Genomic DNA, 21,096 nt, shown 5'->3' with positions numbered 1-21,096 from the left:
GCTCCAATTCTGATCCAGCTCCCCGCTAATGCACCTGGGAAAGCAGTGGAGGATGGTCCAAGTGCTTGGGCTCCTGCACCTGAAAGAAGCTCCTGGCTCCTGGCTTTGGATCAGCCCAGCCCTGGCCGTTGCGGCCAACTGGGAAGAGAACCAGCAGACAGAAGACACCTCTCTCTATCTCTCCCTCTCTCTTTAACTCTGCCTCTCAAATAAATAAACTTTTTTTTTTTAAAGAACACACTTAAAATGTACATAGTTTTGGCTCATTCATGTTTTAAGGTGTATTTTTATTTACAAAGTGAGATGATGCATTACAAATAGATGATGCACTTACAAACTTATCTCATAATTCCATTTTCATGAAAAAGTATATAAATATATTACAAGAAATTCTATATAGTAAACTTTAGAAATTGATATAGTAAACACTTGCTACTTTTTTCTATGCCAATATTACTGTCACTTAAAGCTTAAATACTGGTTTCAAGTATCCCCTATAAAATAACTATCAAAATACTGGAAAAATTTTTTTTTGCTATAAACAACATTGATACATTAAAAAATAGACTCAGCGTGTCCTTGTAACAACGTCCACTATAATCAAATGCTACCTTCCAACATCCCTAAAATCTGCATTGTTCAGTTAGTGTTAGAAACCTTTTAATCATCATAGGTTAAAGTAGCTGCACAAACACAGCGTTTCACTGTTACGTATTATTATGAGGAGACCCCTCTAAGGCAAAGGAGAATCGGTGGTGCTGTCTGGACTTGCTGCTCCCAGATCTTCCATCAGCAGAGAGCAGGAGTCTGTGGCGGTGAAGGGGAGAGAAACACACACGTCCCAAAGGCTGCTCTGTCCGGTCACTTCGGAGGCTGAGGCTGGGGCTGCTCTTTTTGTTCTTCTTCGGCTTGGAGACGGGTCAGAACGTAAAGGATGACTTGATAGCAGAAAATATATTGATCCTATGGCCAGAGAGAGAGGGGGAAAACCACAGATGTACAATGCAAATATTCTAGATATACTGCTACACTACTGTGGGCAGTGATTTTTGGGAAATTTTGATAATACTGTTTGAAATGTTGAATGTAAGCAGTAGTATAGTGTAGTGTCATAAAAATTATAACAGTTAGAAACCAGGTTGACAAAATGAGGAGGGAAATGGGGGAGGCACTGCCCCACAGTGTTAGCTGACATCTCTGGTGGGTCACTTCTACTTTTTGGGCTTTGAGGATATTTAATAGAAAAATAATCTTCCAAAAAAATTCTGCCTAAATTTATGGAGCTCATTTTGATATTCTGAAATGTCAAAAAATAAATAATAAAGAAGTCATTAAAAAGGGAAACTATTCAAAATAAGTTTATTTTGGGAAAAAAATAAGGAAATCAAAGTTTCTTGAAAATGAATTGTTTTGGTGAAATTCTCTATTACATTGATGGTGCAGGGGATCAAGATTTTTTTAATTGGCAAGAATGAGTCTAAAAATAAGTAGATAGTAGCCAGCGTTGAGGTGCAGCGGGGTTAAGCTATTGCCTGCTACACCAACATCCCATATGAGTACTGGTTTGAGTCCTGGCTGCTCTGCTTCCAATTCAGCTCTCTGCTAAAGTGCCTGGGAAGGCAGAAGAAGATGGCTTAATTACTTGGGCCCTTGCCATCCAAGTGGGAGACCTGGACGGAGTTCCAGGCTCCTGGCTTCCACCTGGCCTAGGTCCAGCCATTGCGACCATCTAGGGAGTGAACCAGTGGATAGGGGATCTCTCTCTGTCTCTCCCTCTCTGTAACTCTGCCTTTGAAACAAATAAATGAATTTTTAAAAATTTAGATATAAAAATTCACAAAATATTAATGGCAAGTAATAAAAGACTAACTACAGTGGAATCTCATTTAAAATACGGCATAAGTATATATGCGAGCATGACCCTGCGTGTATACACGTGTTTAAGAATGTAAAATACACTCCTAAAGAGACCACCAGTTCTCTGGGAATAGCAGCAGTGGTCCTTTTGATGGCCTTTTGGGCTCATCTGTACTTGAACCTTCCCTCCCACTCACCCTGGTCTCTGTCTTATAGCACACACAATCTATTAGCAAGTCCACTCCGTATAATACCCTCTCTCGCCCTGTTGTTACTTAACAGCCTGGCCTGGCCCAGTCGTGCTTGCCACTGACCCCTCCGTCTCTCCTTCCCAGGTCGGTCTTATTTTAGCACAACACCCAGATAACTCGTGAGTCAGATCATGTCACTCCATGCTGTAATCCTGCAATGGCTCCCACTTTACTCAGGAAAGCCCAAGCCCTGGCCCTGGTCACCTCCCCTCTGCCCACACCTTGTCCTACTGTCTGCCTTCCTTCCTCCACCCCAGCCAGACTGGCAGTGCCCATTCTTGGATATATAAGACCTACTCCCACCTTGGACGTCCATGCAGGCAGACCACACTTTCAAAGTTCTTATATAATTAACTTATTTAATATATTTATGGTCTCCCTTCCTCACCACCACCCTTCTTGAATATCCTTGTTATTATTTTTTGTTGTTTATTTGACAGATAGAGTTAGTGAGAGATACAGACAGAGAGAAAGGTCTTCCTTCCATTGGTTCACCCCTCAAATGTCTGCTACGGCCAGAACTACACCGATCCGAAGCCAGGAGCCAGGTGCTTCTTCCTGGTCTCCCATGCGGGTGCAGGGGCCCAAGCACCTGGGCCATCCTCCACTGCCTTCCTGGGCCACAGCAGAGAACTGAACTGGAAGAGGGGCAGCCAGGACTAGAACCGCGCCCCTATGGGATGCCGGCGCTGCAGGTGGAGGATTAACCAAGTGAGCCACGCGCCGGCCCCTATCCTTGTTATTATTGCAGAGATTTTTGTTTTAGCCACTGATGTGCTCCAAGCACCTAGAAGAGTTTCTGGTACACAGAAGGAACTCAACCAATACCTGCTGGATGAACAAATGAATGAATGAACTTCCTGGGTCCAAAGAACCGCTTTTTCGGAGAAGCGTGTTTTCCTTACCTAAAAACTATGCCTGTGAATCAGCTTCATATTTGGCAGCCTTAATTTGGATTAAAAAGGTCTATGTGGTGGGTATCTGTCACAGTGGATAAGATGTGCTTGGATGCCCGCATCACGTATTGGAGGGCCTGGGTTCAAGTCCTGACTCGACTCCTGATCCCAAGTTCCTGCTAACATATACCCTGGGAAACAGTAGGTGGTGGCTCAGGTGCTTGGCTCCCTGCCAGCCTGGGGCCCAGGGTGAGTTTGCAGCTGCTGGCTCGGATCCTGTGTGGTCCGTGTCTGGCTCTTTCGTATAAAATAAGTAAATAATTAAAAAACAAATATGAAGGGAAGTAGACATATTCTAACTTTAAACATATTTAGTAAATTTTGTATATATTTTTAAGAGGTAGAGAAACATGACTTTATACCTTTCACACCCCACATACAAAGAAGATGGAGAGTGGAACTTTAGTCAGTGAAGACAGACAGACAATATCCCGTTAAGTTGGCATGTACCAATGCCATCTTACTAGTTAAAGTGATCAGTTTAAGTTCATAATTGATCATAAAAATAGGATTAAATGTCAAAGGGATCACATAAATAAGATCAGTGTCTGCTAATAATAATTGATACAATTAAAAAGGAGAGAACAATCCAACATGGGAAGCAGGATACACAGCAGACTCATAGAATGGCAGATGTCCTAAACAGCACTCTGGCCTCAGAATCAGCCCTTAAGGCATTCGGATCTGGGTAAAAAGCCTATGAGAGTTTCTCAGGCATGGAAAGCCAAGACACGGTGGCAGAAAATGACCTAAATCAAAGATCTCTGTGAGTGAGATCCCAGTGGAAAGAAGGGGCCATTAACGAAGGCGGTACCTTTCTCTGAAGGGTGGAGAGAACTTCCACTTTGACTATGGCCTTGTCTAAATAAGGTCGGAGTTTGTGAACCCAAGAGGTTTCCATAACCTTGGCAGCTCATGACAAGAGCCTCGGGTGATTACTGACGTCATAAATAAGAGTGTCAATTGTTAAATCAACAACAGGAGTCACTGTGCACCTACTTCCCATGTATGATCTCTGTCCTTAATGTGTTGTACTATGAGAATTAACGGTAAAACTAGTACTCAAACAGTACTTTATACTTTGTGTTTCTGTGTGGGTGCAAACTGTTGAAATCTTTACTCAGTATAGAGTTGATCTTCTGTATATAAAGATAATTAAAAATGAATCTTAATGAAGAATGGGACGGGAGAGGGAGTGGGAGATGGGATGGTTTGCAAGTAGGAAGAGGGTTATGGGAGGAAAAACTGCTATAATCCAAAAGTTGTACTTTCAAAATTTATATTTAGAAAATAAAAGTTTTCTAAAAAAAAAAAAAAAAAAAAAAACAAAAAAAAAAACCAGACAGACAGTAACAATGAAGCCTCCACGAAGGACGCAACTGTAAGTCAGCAGGTGATATAGTGCACGGTTTGATTTTAGGTCAAAAAATGAAAATGACATGGCCAGGGGACAAATGGAGGTACCATTCCCTCTCCCGCCGAGGAGAGCCTCTCTCTAACCTGGGCTTGCCCTGCTGTCTTCCAGCCAGAGCTGATAAAGCCATTCCGCCTTGGAGAACTTCCAGAACAAAAAGTCCTACCTTCTATCTCTTTTTTAGATTGGAAATGGGGAAGGAAAGCCATACCATTCCCAATCCCTGCCCCCAACATGCTATCTCCCTGTCTCATTCTCTGCAATCTACCATTCTCTGTAATGATATTGCATTTCTTTATTTAAAAAAAATTTTTTTTTTTGACAGGCAGAGTAGACAGTGAGAGGGAGAGAGAGAGAGAGAGAGAGAGAGAGAGAGAGAGAGAGAGAGAGAGAGAAAGGTCTTCCTTTTGCCGTTGGTTCACCCTCCAATGGCCGCCGCGGCTGGCGTGCTGCGGCTAGCGCACCGCGCTGATCCAATGGCAGGAGCCAGGTGCTTCTCCTGGTCTCCCATGGGGTGCAGGGCCCAAGCACCTGGGCCATCCTCCACTGCACTCCCTGGCCACAGCAGAGAGCTGGCCTGGAAGAGGGTAACCGGGACAGAATCCGGTGCCCCGACCGGGACTAGAACCTGGTGTGCCGGCGCCGCAAGGCGGAGGATTAGCCTAGTGAGCCGCGGCGCCGGCCTCTTTATTTTTAGATTAAAAGGTAACATTTTTAAAAGGCAGTCTAGAAATATTTTAATTTTTTCTGAATTAGCCTTCGTGTTTGAAAATGTTTTCTTTACTGCAGTAAATATTTGATTTTATGTTATAATGTAGGAATCCTCAAAACAGACAGATGGTTTAACAGGAACTTTAAAAATGTTAGCATCTTTACAAAAACCTGCATTAGAAGACAGTGAGACTCACCTCAGTCTGAACCATCCCATGTCTTTGTAGTCTCATGCAGCGCACCACATCAGAGATGTCAAACTGCCAACAGAAGGAGAACATATGTTTCAGATAAAATGGGTAACTGGATTTGAGCCCCAAAGGGGTCACAGAGGGGTGGCTTATGTGGGATTCTGTACCCCACTCTTCTTCCCCTTCCAGTTATCTTGGGAAATCCTCCTGGACAAAATGGCTCAGGCACTGACTGTCATCATTTGGCCATGTTAGGAACGCTCTTTTAAAAAGAATTACAGCAGGTTACTTCATATGAAAATTCACTGGTACAAATTATCCCCCTCCACTCCCCCCGGAAACTGACTCATTGCTATTACGCAATAAAAAAAGGTAAATTTTTTCCTTACCCATTACTTTCAGGAAACAGATCTTTTGATTTTAGCTGATAGGTAACAGTTTGAAACAAAAGAGAAATGGATTATTTGGTTTAGTCCTATTTAAATTATTGCAGTAGATAAACTACCACATGAAGTGTGCGACAGAACTGTTTGTAACTAAAGTCCTTTAGAAGACAATGACTTTGGGGCTGGTGCTGTGGTGTAGTGTATTAAGCCTCCACCTGCAGCGCCGGCATCCCATATGGGCGTCGGTTCAAGTCCCAGCTGCTCCACTTCTGATCCAGCTCTCTGCTATGGCCTGGAAAAGCAGTGGAAGATGGTTCAAGTCCTTGGGCCCCTGCACCCAAGTGGGAGACCTGGAAGAAGCTCCTGGCTCCTGGCTTCAGATCGGCACAGCTCCAGCCACTGCGGCCATTTGGAGAGTGAACCAGCAGATGGGAGACATCTCTCTCTCTCTCTGCCTTTCCTTCTCTGTATAACTTTCAAATAAATAAATACATCTTTAAAAAAGACAATGATTTCAATTATATATCATATACAGTAAAGATACTGTGATGTTTTAAGTAAGTTTTGTAATAATTTAGATTCAAAAGTAAGATCTGCCTTATTTTTTTATTGAGACTTTGTTTAGATAATAAAAAAACCCAAGTTTCTGTGATATGATTGTTATTTTTAGCCCTTGTTTATATTCTTGTGGAGCTGTGATCTTCCTACTTTTTACTTGTTGAATATTATGGTTACTGGTGAATTCAGGGAATTGAAATTATGTCTTTGCAAAAATTAAAGAAAAAAGGAAGGAGGGGCTTTCAGGAGGGACAGGGAGAGGAAAGGAATTATGGTTGTCTTCTTAGAACTGTACCTATGAAATACATGGAATCTGTTCTCTTTGTATTAATAACAATAAAAAAATCCCAAGCTTTGTCATTTCAGAAATGTACTTTTAAAAAATACTCCTGTATTTGTATTTCTAAAGTATGGTAACAAAACTATCTTATATAATCCTAAAGACTATAAGGGTAAAATGCTAACACTGCATAAAGAACTTTTGAACACACCATAAAAAAAAAAGGCCGCAGAGGCTGGTGTTGTGGTACAGTGGATAAAGCCTCTACCTTCAAAACCAGTATCCTGTATAGGTGCCAGTTTGCATCCTAGATACTCCACTTCCCCTTCAACTTCCCACTAGTGCAATTGGGAAGGCAGTGGAAGATGGCCTGAGTGCTTGGGCCCTTGTCACCCGTGTGGGAGACCCAGCTGAAGCTCCTGGTTTCTGGATTCTGCCTGGCCCAGTCCTAGCTGTTGTGGCCATTTGGGGAAGGAACCAGCAGATCTCACTTTTGTCTCTGTCTCTCTCTCTCTCTAACTCTGCCTTTAAAACAGCAAACGAAAATCCCAGAAACAACAACAAAAAAGTCAGTAATACAAATAGAGGTGCTTTTTCTTTTCATTACACTCTCTCACATTTTGAATAACAATGTTACTAAAACATAACTCTATTTAATAAGGGAATGAAGGTATTCCTGTAGGCTAACAGAAAACATCAAGATCATAATAGTATATAAAAATTAGATTCTGTTTTCTCCCCAATTTATCAGTTTTTTACTTTTTTTTGTGATTTTAAGAAATCTTTCCCTATTTTAAAGTCAGTAAAATATACATTCATATTTTCTACTGAAATTGTTTTTTTCAGATTTATTTATTTATTGAATGTCAGACTTACAGAGAGAGGGAGACATACACACAGAAAGAGAAAGAAGGGGGCAGGCGCTGTGGTGCAGCGGGTTAATGCCCTGGCCTGAAACACTAGAATCCCATATGGGCCCCAGTTCGAGTCCTGGCTTCTCCACTTCCGATCCAGCTCTCTGCTATGGCCTGGAAGAGCAGTGGAAGATGGCCTAAGTCCTTGGGCCCTGCATCCACATGGGAGACCCGGAAGAAGCTCCTGGCTCTTGTCTTTGGATTGGCACAGCTCCGGCTGTTGCGGCCATCTGGGGAGTGAACCATCAGATGGAAGACCTCTCTCTCTGCTTCTCCTCTCTGTGTAACTCTTTCAAATAAATAAATAAATCTTAAAAAAAAAAAAAAAAAAAGAGAGAGAAAGAAAGAGAGAGAGAGAGAGAGAACACATGTGAGCACTTCCATCTGCTACTTTACTACCCCAGTGGCTGCAATGGCTGCAGCTGGGCCAGGCCAAAAGGTAGGAGCCAGGAGCTGCTTCCAGGTCTCCCACATGGGTGGTAGGGGCCCAAGCACTTGGGCCATCTTCCACTGTTTTCCCAGGTGCATTAGCAGGGAGCTGGATGGAAGTAGAGCAACTGGGATTCAGGCTGGCACCCTTGTGGGATGCCAGTGTCACAGGTGGTGGCATTACCAACTATGCCACAGTGCTGGCACCTACTGAAATTTTTAAAGTTTGTTTTTAGCATTTAAGTTTTATTTTTAAAGGATTTTATTAATATAATTAATACAATATAATTTTATTAATTAGATTTTCAGTATCATAGCAATTGCATGATAATTGCCATGACACAATTCTCACCAATTCTCGTGTTAATGTTATTTCTGATCAAATCTCAATCATCTTATACTCACATCAAGATCCTGGCTGATTAATCCTAGAACCACATCTATGCAGATCAGGGTCCCTGAGCGTCCGATGCCAGCGCTGCAGTGCGTGACGATTGGGCCTGATCTATGGATGTGTCTCATGTACGAGATGAAAGTGAGCAGGTCGTCGGGCCGAGACGGTGTGTCGTGGTCTGGCCAGGCAGTGAAATTCAGATGAGAAATACGTCGCCTCTCTCCTGTCTGAGATGGTACAACAGAATAAGTAGAGAATGACTCGCTATATTGTTCATACGTAATTACTTTTTTATTATCCTGGCCTTTCAAATTTTGTCCATGAATCAGAGCAAAGAAAAAACAGAAGAGACTAAAAGACTCTATTAGGAGAAACTGGACGGTCTTTCACAAGGAGGTTGCTATATCCATAATATTGGTGAAACTGAAAACAAATTACATTTTGATAAAGATAACCTTCTTTGGTGACTCCATGGCAAGTCCACCCCAGATGAAAGCCAGAGTCATTGCAATGGCTCTGAGGTAACAGACCCCCCTAATCTGGATTGTCATCTCTCAGCCCTAACCCCTGCCCCAGCCCTCTGTGTGGTCTTCTAGATACACTGGGCACAGTTCAAACTCAGGGCCTCTGCACTGGCTCATTCTGACTGGACTACTGCCCCTGCCCCCACCCTCGTCCATGGCCCACTCAGTTCCTTCACAGTCAGGCTCTCAGCCTTCTCCCTCTCCCATCTGGCCTTTCCAGCTTTGCTTTTTCCCATAGCCCCTCCACACCATCATCTCATTAGCAAGGGAGCTCCAAGAAGCAAGGGAATTCTTTCTGTTTGTGTTGCCGATGGATGAATCCCTAGGGTCATAACAGGACCTGTGTTCTATCAATGTGTGGACTCAGTGAACAAATCATTTGAGGAATACTGGACAACTGTGCTCACCTAAGTAACAGGTAAGCTAGTGGAAATAAATAAAGAGGTATAATCTGTAATTCTTTATACAAACAAGGGAGGAAATTCTCAGGCTATGTTTACATGACACCAGTAGAACTGAGCTGACAGGGAAGCAAAAGCACCATGTTTCTTTGAGCAGGCTAGACCTCCAGTGGGAGACACAGGATTGGCACCTGGCCAGGATTACTGGGGGAGGAGTGCGGAGGTGAGGAAGCAGCAGCTGCTTCACTTAAGCTGTGGCCACTTCCCTAATTCAAGCTACATTTATTCAGCTGGTTAGGTGGCTGCAGAAGGATTTCTCTAAATGATAACTGTTTATGCTACAGTTGTCTATATAATCATAAATAGATTGCCTTTTGAGGAAATATTTTTCTACTTAGAGTTTCAAAACCAGTTTTAATCTCTTTAGAGGTTTGACTTCAAGTTTCCAGCATGCAGCTTCTGAGCCATTTTGTGCTGTCACTGAGCAGAAGCTAATGAGGGATGGCATGAAAAGCCCTGTGTACTGGAGGAAAGTGGTGGCTCATGAAGAAGGACACATTTAAAATTATACTAGACACAGGATAGGTGGCATGGGTGCCTCTGCAGTAAGAACCAGAACGTCACGGGGCTGGCATGGGAGAGGCCAGCCGGGGTTCCAGCTGGGAGGTGCGCCTTGTGACTGAATGGGAAGATTAAGTCACTCACCTGAATGTCCTCTAGGGTCATTGCCCGCAGGACAAAGCCCTTCAGCTGCTGCACTCTCACAAGGGCCAGCCGCAGTCTGTCGTTGACCATCGTTGTTTTGCCTAGGATATTAGGCCAATAGCGCTGGCATTTGATTTTTTCTCCTTCTACTTCTTGGGTCATCATGGCTATCACTGAGGAGTTTTGTTCCCAAATCATCTGCCAGAAATCTCCAACAGTCGTGGGAAGAGGGCCCTGGCAGGCAATGTAAACAAACTCTTCTTTCCCCACAGGTATCCTAATGAAGCTGGCGTTGATATATCCACCTTCATCTCCAAGGGGAACTCTTGTGGCATCATCTGTGAATTTCCCACCACAAAACCATCTATAGCGTGTGCTTTAAACAAGAGTCTTCCAAGACAGTGTAAGTCAAAGATCCTGAGAAATTCCTCAACCATCGATGAGATCACAAACACACATTTTCATACAACTAGTATTTTCAAACGTTTGGCTGATTTTATAAGTGCATCTAAAATGCCAGGTGAGTGAGTTTCTGACATGAAATTTGGTGTTTATTATTTAAATAGATTTCAGAAATTAAAATTAGCAAATTAATACATTTAGAATTTCTTAGTATCTAGAGAAACAAAAAAGAACAACTTTGCTACTTCTTTATTATTGTAATGCTGATGACAATACTACTGACAAGCCAAAAAACTTTTTCATAGAATGAAAATTAATAACATTAGTATGATACTATTAAATTCTGAAAATAATATTGGCATAATTAATTCTCACTCACCCAATTAAGTTGTATTATGTTAAATAGACAACCAAAAGAAAAAATTAACATAATAAAAAGGCTACTCATTTTACTCTCTAGGCATATAGGCCCTTGTCTAATTCTAATTTCAAGAGTCAAAATGTAAGTTTTTAAACTAAGCTGCCCCAGTAAAAAATACACATTAAATTATCTTTTACTGAGGTTATAACAGTTTATGTAAGACTATAAATTTATATGTATACATTAGAAGTTATTTCCATTTCAAACATATATAAATTTAACTCATAATTCCAAAGATTGTAAAATCTTGTTATAACAGGTTTCAGAATCCTCTGTCAGTTGCCGCTTCTGACTTGATCTCTATCTCATAGTACACCCTGGCTATTTGTTTAATGGACATGAATCCACTCAGCTTCGGTTTTGTGACTTGTTCCATTCTGACTCTGGGATACCCATTTGACTTTTTTTTTGCCTTAAATATTTCTCCTCTATGTTATGCCAAGCAATGATCTTCTCCATTTTTAAAAATAGTTTTTAAAAAAATATTTATTTTATATACTTGGAAGGAAGAGTTAAGAGAGAGAGCGAGCGAGCGTGTGCATGAGAGGAGGGAGGGAGGGAGGGAGGGAGAGAGAGAGACAGGGAGGGAGGGAGAGAGAGAAAGAAATCCACTGTTTCTTCCCAAATGGAGAGAGAGAGAGAGAGAGAGAGAGAGAGAGAGAGAGAGAATCTTCCATTCTCATTCCATTTGGTTCACTCCCCAAATGGCAGCAATGGCTGGAGCTGGGACGATCTGAAGCCAGGAGCCAGGAGCTTCTTCTGGGTCTCCTACTTGGCTGCAGGGAACCAAGCACGTGGGCCATCTTCTGCTGCTTTCCCAGGCACATTAGTAGGGAGCTGGATCAGAAGTGGAGCAGCAGGGACTTAAACCAGAATCCACATGAGATGTAGTGCTGCAGATGGCTGCTTAACCTGCTGAGCCACAGCTCCAGCCCCCAAATCATTGTTTTAATTTGCTTAATTGGGAGGTGGGGGATATGGTATTTTGCTGCAGAAGGTCAAACTGCTGCCTGTGACACCAGCATCCCATATGAGTGCTGGTTTGAGTCCCAGCTGCTCCATTTCCGATTCAGCTTCCTGTTAATATGCCTGGGAAGGCACTGGAAGATGACCCAAGTGCTTGGGTCTCTGTCACCCACATGGGAGACCTGGATAGAGTTCCAGGCTCCTAACTTTGGCCTGCCCCAGTTGTTGTGGCCATTTGAGGAATGAATTAGCATTCACTGATTAAAGATTGATATCTCTTTCTTTTGTTCTCTCTCTGTAACTCCACCATTGAAATAAATAATAGATCTCAAAGAATTTTCTTTCTATGGGGCTGGCACTGTGGCATAGCAGGTAAAGCCACCGCCTGTAGTGCCGGCATCCCATATGGGCGTCGGTTCAAGTTCCACCTGCTCCACTTCTGATGCAGCTCTCTGTTATGGCTTGGGAAAGCAGTAGAAGATAGCCCAAGTCCTTGGGCTCCTGTACCCACATGAGAGGCCTGGAAGAAGCTCCTGGCTTCAGATTGGCCCAGCTCTGGCCATTTGGGGAGTGAACCAGCAGATGGAAGACTTCTCTTTTTCTTTCTTTCTGCCTCTGCCTTTTAAATAAATGAATAAAATCTTTATAAAAAATCTTCTTTCTGGGGGCTGACATTGTGGTGGTGAGGAGAGTTAAGCCACAAGCCTGCAATACTGGTATCCCATATGAGTGCTGGTTTGAGTCCTGACTGCTCTACTTCCAACTCAGCTCTCTGTTAGTACAACTTGGAAAGCAGTGTAAGATGGCCCAAGAAATTGGGTCCCTGCCACCCATGTAGGAGACCTGAATGGAATTTCCTTCTAGTGTCTGAAATGATTAAGAGCCTAATGCAGCCTGCTAGTTATCACTGTAGACAGATGTTAATCCCATTAGCTATTAATCCCAGACACAGCTCTAAAAATGAGTGGGATAAATTGATGGTGGTTATGACACATGAACCCAATATAATGCTTATCCAAAAGCCAATTCAGACATAAAGACTTTAAAATTACTGATTTGGCATCACTGATTAATTTTTAATATTATGTTAATAAAAATTCAGGAATATCTGAAATATTTGATTCCTCTCATTTTCAGAGTACATAGAAAATTTAAAAGGGAATTCATGTTGTATATCTACTTTATTTGGTACTCACGTAAACCTCTTAAGTGTGTATAGACACATGCTTATGTGAGGGACTGTAGGTTAAACTAGCATAAACATCTTAAATCAGTTCAAATTCTGTTAAACACAAACTGAATTTGAGGCCAAATTGGAACTTACACGGAAGTATATTTTTATATCTGTTCTTCCTTCTGTTTTCCTTGGTCTGTCCAATTAGACACTGATCCAAAGGTTTTAATTCTTGAAGGTTCTGTAAGCAATGAATGGAAGTAAAATTGAATTTGTTAAGCAGTAATTCAGTAACTGAAATGCTTTAAATGTACAGCATGCAAAGTTGGCTGTTAGAGCTGACTTTGAGGGTTGGGACATAGATGTGTCTTAAATAAGACTAAATTCAATACTGAACTGATAGACCAGTGTTGAACTATGAGGAGTAATTAAAAAGTTCATGGAAAATGCATATTATGGAAAAAAAATTTTGCACCAAAATAAACCACCTTTTATTTCCATTTTTCATGAACTTTTTGAAGTACTTTTTGTTGCAAATACCTTTAACTGAACATACTGCAGTCAACTACTTTATGAGATAGCATGTTGTGTCTTAATTTAAAATTCAGTTAAAAAGTACAACTCATGGCTGGCGCCACGGCTCAATAGGCTAATGCTCCGCCTTGTGGCGCCAGCACAGCGGGTTCTAGTCCTGGTCGGGGTGCCAGATTCTTTCCCAGTTGCCCCTCTTCCAGGCCAGCTCTCTGCTATGGCCAGGGAGTGCGGTGGAGGATGGCCCAAGTGCTTGGGCCCTGCACCCCATGGGAGACCAGGAGAAGCACCTGGCTCCTGGCTTTGGATCAGCGCGATGCGCCGGCCGCGGCGGCCATTGGAGGGTGAACAAAGGAAGACCTTTCTCTCTGTCTCTCTCTCTCACTGTCCACCCTGCCTGTCAAAAAAAAGTACAACTCATGAAAACACCCTTGGCTTAAAGTAACAAGACAGAGCACAATTTCTTTATAGTGTTGGAATATTCCAGGTGGTCATGTTATAATCATATTCCTGTATTCTAAAGTCAACTCTTTCTAATCTTTGGTTCAATCACTCCTTCAACAATATTTATCAAATGCCTATTGTATGCAAGGCACTGTTATAAGTGCTAGGAACACAGTGGTGAGCAGGTGCAGAAGATTCTGGCTCTCATGGAGCTTAGAGCCTGTTGGGACAAAGGGGCAACAGCAAAGTAAACAGATATTGTAATACATGTAGTAAAGACATCAATGAGCTGCCGTGACAGAGAACAAAGAAGATGTGCCCGTCAGGGTTGTGATGGCAGTTCTCTGATGGTGACAATTTAAACCTAAAACCTTAATGAAGAAATAAATAGTTCTGTAAAAATGCACATCTAGGGAAAGGAAGACTATACCTCAATTATTATTTCAGTTTCCAAAGCTACACAATAGAATTAATATTTTGAGAAATATTTACAAAGCAGTAAGAGCAGAACAGTAGTAACTCCTTTTCATTCAACAAAGCCCAGGAAACAGGCAAATAAGCAGATGGTCTGAGCCAGAAGGGCAAGGTCAACCCCAAAAGCACAGTGGTGCTGCATTTGTCATTTGCTTGGTGATAAATGTGGATGTTGTCACAAGACCACGGGGGCAGCTGCTGCTGAACTCCAGCACACATTCTCAGAGCCACATAAAATTGGAAACTGCTGCTAATGATGAATTGCAGCTACAGTGTAATAATTACTAAGTTTAGCAGATGGTTGACACTGATAGTTGCCTCTTCAGAACCTTTTTATCCTTATACAGGAGGCAGGGAGGATAATCTTCAGGGAAATTTGTCAAGTTCCAAGTAGTTACCGCAAACCCTTTAAATCAATATTACTAAAATTCTAATTAGAAAAATTTAATAGTAGGTATAAGGCCGGCGCCATGGCTTAACAGGCTAATCCTCCGCCTTGCGGCACCAGCACACCAGGTTCTAGTCCCAGTTGGGGCGCTGGATTCTGTCCCGGTTGCCCCTGTTCCAGGCCAGCTCTCTGCTATGGCCCGGGAGGGCAGTGGAGGATGGCCTAGGTCCTTGGGCCCTGCACCCGCATAGGAGACCAGGAGAAGCACCTGCTCCTGCCTTCAGATCAGCGCGATGCGCCGGCCGCAGCGGCCATTGGAGGGTGAACCAATGGCAAAAAAAGGGAAGACCTTTCTCTCTGTCTCTCTCTCTGTCCACTCTGCCTGTCAAAAAAAAAAAAAAAAAAAAAAAAAAAAAAAGGAGGTATAAGATGGTGTTTTAGAGTTGGAAGTAGATAAACTATAGACAGAATGGGTAAATAACAATTTTCAAAATTTCTCCTGACCTTGGGCTGATAAGGGCGCATTTTTCTTTACTACTAAACACATACACTTGGGGAAAGAACCATTGGCAGATGCCACTTACCTCTAGCTCCTTAGAAGGAATTCCTTGGTCCAGCAAACCCCGCAACATGCGAATGACTGACTTTAACTTGGTGCCAGTGTATTTGCCTGAAGGATGCACTCTGAGCACAGGAAGTGCAGTGAGTTCCTCAGTTGTCAGAAAGGGATGATCTAACAGGAAGACAGCACTGAGCGTCAGAAGAACACTTTCTCAGAACTTACTTAACCCCACAAGTGAATTAATTTGGGAATATTCTCACAAAGGGGGGTGATCTACTATCATAAAAAGGGGGAATCTTTAAATATGAGAGAATTAATAAGGCAAAAGAATGAATATACTGATAATTACAATCAACACAGGGGAGGTTTAACAAAGTTATTTTTGTCTATTTGGAAGGCAGAGAGACAGAGAGAGACAAAGACAAAACGAGAGAACTCTCCTATCTGCTCTTTCACTCCCCAAATGCCTGCCAACAGCCAGGTATGGGTCAGGCCCAAGCTAGAAGTCAGGTGCTTAATCCAGGTCTCCCACATGGGTGACTGGGACCCAAGTGCTTGAACCATCACCTGCTGCCTCCAAGGGCTCACATTATCAGGAAACTAGAATCACAGGTGGAGCCAGGACTTGAACCCAGGCACTAGGATATGGGAATGTAAGTGTTATCATGTAGCATCTTAACTGCTACTTAACTTACCAAAGGTCTGCCCCAGGAAATTTTTACCACAGTACATCTCATGTACCCAACTTTTAAGAATATATCTCAGTGACTGCTCAGAAGTTCTTTTCTTTTTCTTTTTCCCATTTATTTGGAAGTCTGAGGGATAGCGAGATTCCATGCACTGGTTCAATACCCGCAATAGCTGGGGCTGAGTTAGGCTGAAGTGAGGAGTCTGGTACTCAATCCAGGTCTCCCATGTGGGTGGCAGGGACTCAAGTACTTGAACCATCACTGCTGCCTCCCAGGTGTGCATTAGTGGGAAGCCAGAGTCAGAAGTAGAGCAGAAAGTTGAAGCCAGGCACTCAGTGTAAGTTGAACTGCTGTGCCAAATGCCTTTGCTGCCTAGAAGTTCTTAAAGCCCTTGACTTTCATATACTTCTAAAGGAGTTTACATTGTTCCTTTTTGCTTGACTCAAATGGCACTGTTTTCATGAGGAAAACATATCTAGTTCTGTTATTAATTTGCATTTATATCAGCTTCTAAGTACAACAGAGAAGACGACACTTCTGAAATTCCCCAACAAGAGATTGCTCTCAGAGCACTGATTTCTCTCCTTGCACCCTTGGCATTCAGTTCTGGTGTCTCTGGCACTTGATAGTTTTCTCCAAGCAAATGAAGAATTCCCTTGGTTCTTCATGAGTTGAATCAAATACCTTTGAAGAGCTATGGGTTAATTTAGTACCTACTATGTGGACATTATTTAAAATAGAGGGCAATTGGCCTGCGCTGTGGCTTAACAGGCTAATCCTCCGCCTTGCGGCGCCGGCACACTGGGTTCTAGTCCCGGTTGGGGTGCCGGATTCTATCCCGGTTGCCCCTCTTCCAGGCCAGCTCTCTGCTATGGCCCAAGTGCTTGGGCCCTGCACCCGCATGGGAGACCAGGAGAAGCACCTGGCTCCTGGCTTCGGATCAGCGAGATGCGCCGGCCGCAGTGGCCATTGGAGGGTGAACCAACGGCAAAAAGGAAGATCTTTCTCTCTGTCTCTCTCTCTCACTATCCACTCTGCCTGTCCAAAAATAAATAAATAAATAAATAAAATAGAGGGCAATTGCTATCTTAGAAAAAAGTAGGAAAGACATCTTGCCATACCCTGCACGAGTGTAGGTTTAATTATGTCAATTGGTTGACTAAGGCATTTTCATGATGCAACTACTATATAGATAATAAAATGCTAGGCACTGTGGGAGCTACAAAGTTGTACAAGATACCCCAAGAAGCTTCACATCTGGTATGGTGAAGGCTAGCTGGGAATACAAAATTCATTCATGAAGCAATTCTATATGTTTACATAACTGAGTGAGAATGCAACAGGAGCTCAAAGGGTAGACACATGAGGATGGGTTACAGAAGCCAAGAAGAGCACTGTGCACACACCTATAGTAGACCTAAGTTGAAAAAGGACAAGTTCTATTTTATTAGTTTTTTTTTTTATAAAATTAGGACTTCAAATGACAAGACCACATTCTTTCAATATAACAATGCCTTATATGAAACAAGAGAAATGAAACACTGAATATAATTTCCTTTTTCCACTGACTCAGTTATAAAAAAAAAACATACTAATAACAGTGAGGACAGACCAATGGATTCTTGCTTTTAGAAGATGAAGTGAGATCCAATGGTAGTAATAGTTCCATACCTTCTAGCTAGTTCACTTATTTTACAACAAATAAAAAGTGTTCCTTGACTTCTCATTCCACTGTAACTCTATTTTTTCATTTAAAGTTCTTACATACTTATTTGTACATGTTTCACAAATCCACTGAGAATTTTAGACTACAACTGGGCAAATAATCTGGTTATATAAGTGAATATTGGTGTCTGTCTATATGATTTAACTTTATGCATAAAACCAAATAATGTAGACATATGGTGAAATAACATACCCATAATATTCTGAAAAATTTCATTTTAAACAGTTATTTTTCCTATTCATTGCTTTTGAGGAAAAAACTGCTAATAAAACTCTTGCCTTTATCAGAATCATCATGGCTTGTCTCTGCTGGCAATTCAACACTATCCCATGTGATTTCATCATCATCGGTCTTTGTTTCTTGTGACTTCTGAGTTAAGCTATAACAACAAAACACACTGGTAATACCACCTTCATGTTTGTCTCCCAAACAAATTAAAATATTATGGCACCAAACCATTTGTTTTCATACAATTATCACTGCATTTTAAAATAGATTATATGATTTAAAAAAAAAAAAACAAATGCACAATCCTTAAAACCTACTGGTAGATATAAATTAGAGTTGCAGAACAAACAGTTTAATACAGGTTTTTTTTTTTTTTTGATAGGCAGAGTAGACAGAGAGAGAGAGACAGAGAGAAAGGTCTTCCTTTTCTGTAGGTTCATCCCCTAAATGGCTGCCACGGCTGGTGCACTGTGGCTGGTGCACTGCGCCGATCCGAAGCCAGGAGCCAGGTGCTTCCTCCTGGTCTCCCATGTGGGTGCAGGGCCCAAGCACTTGGGCCATCCTCCACTGCCTTCCCGGGCCACAGCAGAGAGCTGGACTGAAAGAGGAGTCACTGGGACAGAATCTGGCGCCCCAACAGGGACGAGAACCCGGGGTGCCGGCACCGCAGGCAGTTTAATACAATTTATCCTCAAACAGATTCCACGTCTTTGAACCTTAGACTACAGCAGGGGATAGAGAAAGAGGCAGTTTCAGTTCTATCCTTTAAAATGGATGAGTGATTACAATTGCGTTGGGATGCATCTCTCGCTTTTCATCAACTAGTGCATTTTATGAATCTATCACAATTTATTTGAGGAAGTCCCCTTTGATGGACGCAGTTTTGCTAGTTTTGGAAGCCAAAAGGACATTCTGTATCTATGTCTCAATGTAATGAAATGAAGAATAATTCTCACTATTCCCTGGTAAATTGGATGGCTGGCCTCAAAAAAGAAATCAGGTAGGAGAATAGTGTTTAGTGCTGCAGCGAGATGAAAAAAGGTTATATAAAAGATTGAACACATTTTCCTTTTTTGATATCCAGGGGAACAATGCAGAGTTCGTTGGTCTGACAACACTAGTGTACAGAATTAAAGTAGGATGGACTGGTATCTCCCAATGTCAATCACAGGGCAATAATTATGCTGCGTTTATGGTAGATGTGTTCCTCTACTTCAATTCATTGTGGTTCACAATTAACATTTAATTTGCAAGCTCTGCTGCATCCAGGAAGTTGATTTTGTCTTTTAGTACAAACTGGTTCTTTGTAGGAATATATTTTAGAGATTCTTCCATCAGATATTCTCTTCCTTATCATTCTTTTGAACAGCTGCTTAAGACTCTACTTTATTATTTCAGTTATGGTGTTTTGCTACTCTATAAATGTTGCAACTGCTTACAGAAAGTAATATAAAAAAATATTCTCATGTAGAAATGCATTTGCACATCTATGGGGAGTAAGACTCTTAGAAGTAAACTTGTAGGGCCAGAGCTGTGGTGTAGTGGGTAGGCCGTTACCTGCAGTGCCAGCATCCCATATGGGCACTGGTTCAAAGTACTGGCTGTTCCATTTCCAATCCAGCTCTTTGCTATGTCCTGGGAAAGCAGTAGAAGACGGCCCAAGTCCTTGGGCCCCTGCACCCACGTGGGAGACCCGGAAGAAGCTCCTGGCTCCTGGCTTCGGATTGGCGCAGCTCTGGCCATTGCAGCCATCTAGGGAGTGAACCAGTGGACGGAAGACCTCTCTCTCTCTCTCTATCCCTCTCTCTCTGCCTCTGCCTTTCAAATCAATCAATCGATCTTAAAAAAAAAAAAATAAACTTACTGCGTTGAAGATATGTACTACATTTCTTTGAATCTAAGACATCCATGTAGTAAAATGCACTATTATTTTGTTTACATTAAGAAACACTATTGACGACTATAACTCTAAGACCCTCCTGATTTTTTTCTTCATGATTTTAGAGATGTTAAAACAAAACAAAACCCAATGCAACCAACAATTAGTGATATGCAAAAATTTATATATATATATATATATATATATATATTTAAAGATTTATTTATTTGAAAGGCAGAGTTGAAGAGAGGCAGTGGCAGAGACAGAAGGAGAGGTCTTCCATCTGTTGGTTCATTCCTCAGGTGGCTGCAACGGCCGGAGCTGCAGTGATCCGAAGCCAGCAGCTTCTTTTGGGTCTCCCACATGGGTGCAGGGGCCATCTTCTACTGCTTTTCCAGGCCATAGCAGAGAGCTGGATTGGAAGTGGTGCAGCCAGGACTTAAACCAGTGCCCATATGGGATGCCAGCACTGCAAGTGGCGGCTTTACTGGCTATGCCACAGCACTGGACCCAAATGTATGTATTTATACATTAATAATATGTAGTCTCTCTCTAATTTAGTCAACAGTTCATATAAATTTGCCTTTCTAGGAAAAAGCAAATAGCTATTTTTGATTATCTGATTATCATGTAATATGTATATGTATTATATATAATATGTACATATATTATATATATATTGTACATATATATAATATGTACAATCACTTTTTTTGGCCAACCATGTATAAAACCTTTCCTTGATATGCTGTGCCTCCCTCCAAAATCAAAATCACTTTATAATGGAAACTGTTTTCAAAAAACTTTTGTTGTGTTTACCTTTCACTTTTTACTTTTTCTTCACAATATTCTTCATAGCCATTAATTTTGCTACGCTACAATAAAGAGAAATCAAAATAAATTAGCTCATTGTAACAGACATCAAATAATCTAATAATGTTTATTCTTTCTATGAATTATCTTTTATATTCACTGTTAGTGTTCACTTTCACATTAAAAAGACATATATGACATTTAATTAATATACTCTAAGCAGTGGCTGAGGCATCTTTAGTGGCCCAAGAATTTAGGATTTAGAAATTCAGACAAAAATCTGAATTAACACTTAATTTAGTTATATGCACATTTGGCATATCTTTTAATACCCTTTCAGGTTTAAAACCTGAAAATGCTCTCAAGAACTTTTTAAAAAAAGATTTATTTATCTATTTGAATGGCAGAGTTAGAGAAAGAGAGAGGGA

General features: G+C 41.6%; 1 protein-coding gene across 6 annotated transcripts in view; it reads right to left on the bottom strand.

Moving 5' to 3' along the window:
- Nucleotides 1–250: 250 nt before the first annotated feature.
- The window catches only part of PTPN13 (protein tyrosine phosphatase non-receptor type 13), a 224,670-nt gene continuing 203,824 nt past the window's right edge, over nucleotides 251–21,096 (bottom strand). For 2 of the 6 annotated variants that reach the window (XM_062198537.1, XM_062198539.1), the window contains 8 exons: nucleotides 20,675–20,730; nucleotides 18,027–18,127; nucleotides 15,356–15,504; nucleotides 13,085–13,175; nucleotides 9,972–10,309; nucleotides 8,353–8,568; nucleotides 5,387–5,449; nucleotides 251–963 (listed from right to left, as the gene is read on the bottom strand). In XM_062198537.1, coding sequence (XP_062054521.1) covers nucleotides 862–963; nucleotides 5,387–5,449; nucleotides 8,353–8,568; nucleotides 9,972–10,309; nucleotides 13,085–13,175; nucleotides 15,356–15,504; nucleotides 18,027–18,127; nucleotides 20,675–20,730 — 1,116 coding nt within the window. In that variant the 3' untranslated portion in view covers nucleotides 251–861. The remainder of the gene's footprint in view (nucleotides 964–5,386; nucleotides 5,450–8,352; nucleotides 8,569–9,971; nucleotides 10,310–13,084; nucleotides 13,176–15,355; nucleotides 15,505–18,026; nucleotides 18,128–20,674; nucleotides 20,731–21,096) is intronic. The other 4 variants (XM_062198538.1, XM_062198540.1, XM_062198541.1 and 1 more) reach the window with 4 other exon arrangements.

This window comes from Lepus europaeus, chromosome 8 (assembly GCF_033115175.1).
Source record: "Lepus europaeus isolate LE1 chromosome 8, mLepTim1.pri, whole genome shotgun sequence".
NCBI classification, from domain to species: Eukaryota; Metazoa; Chordata; class Mammalia; order Lagomorpha; family Leporidae; genus Lepus; species Lepus europaeus.
Note: the sequence above shows the minus strand (reverse complement) of the source record. Positions and strands in the feature narration are given on the sequence as shown.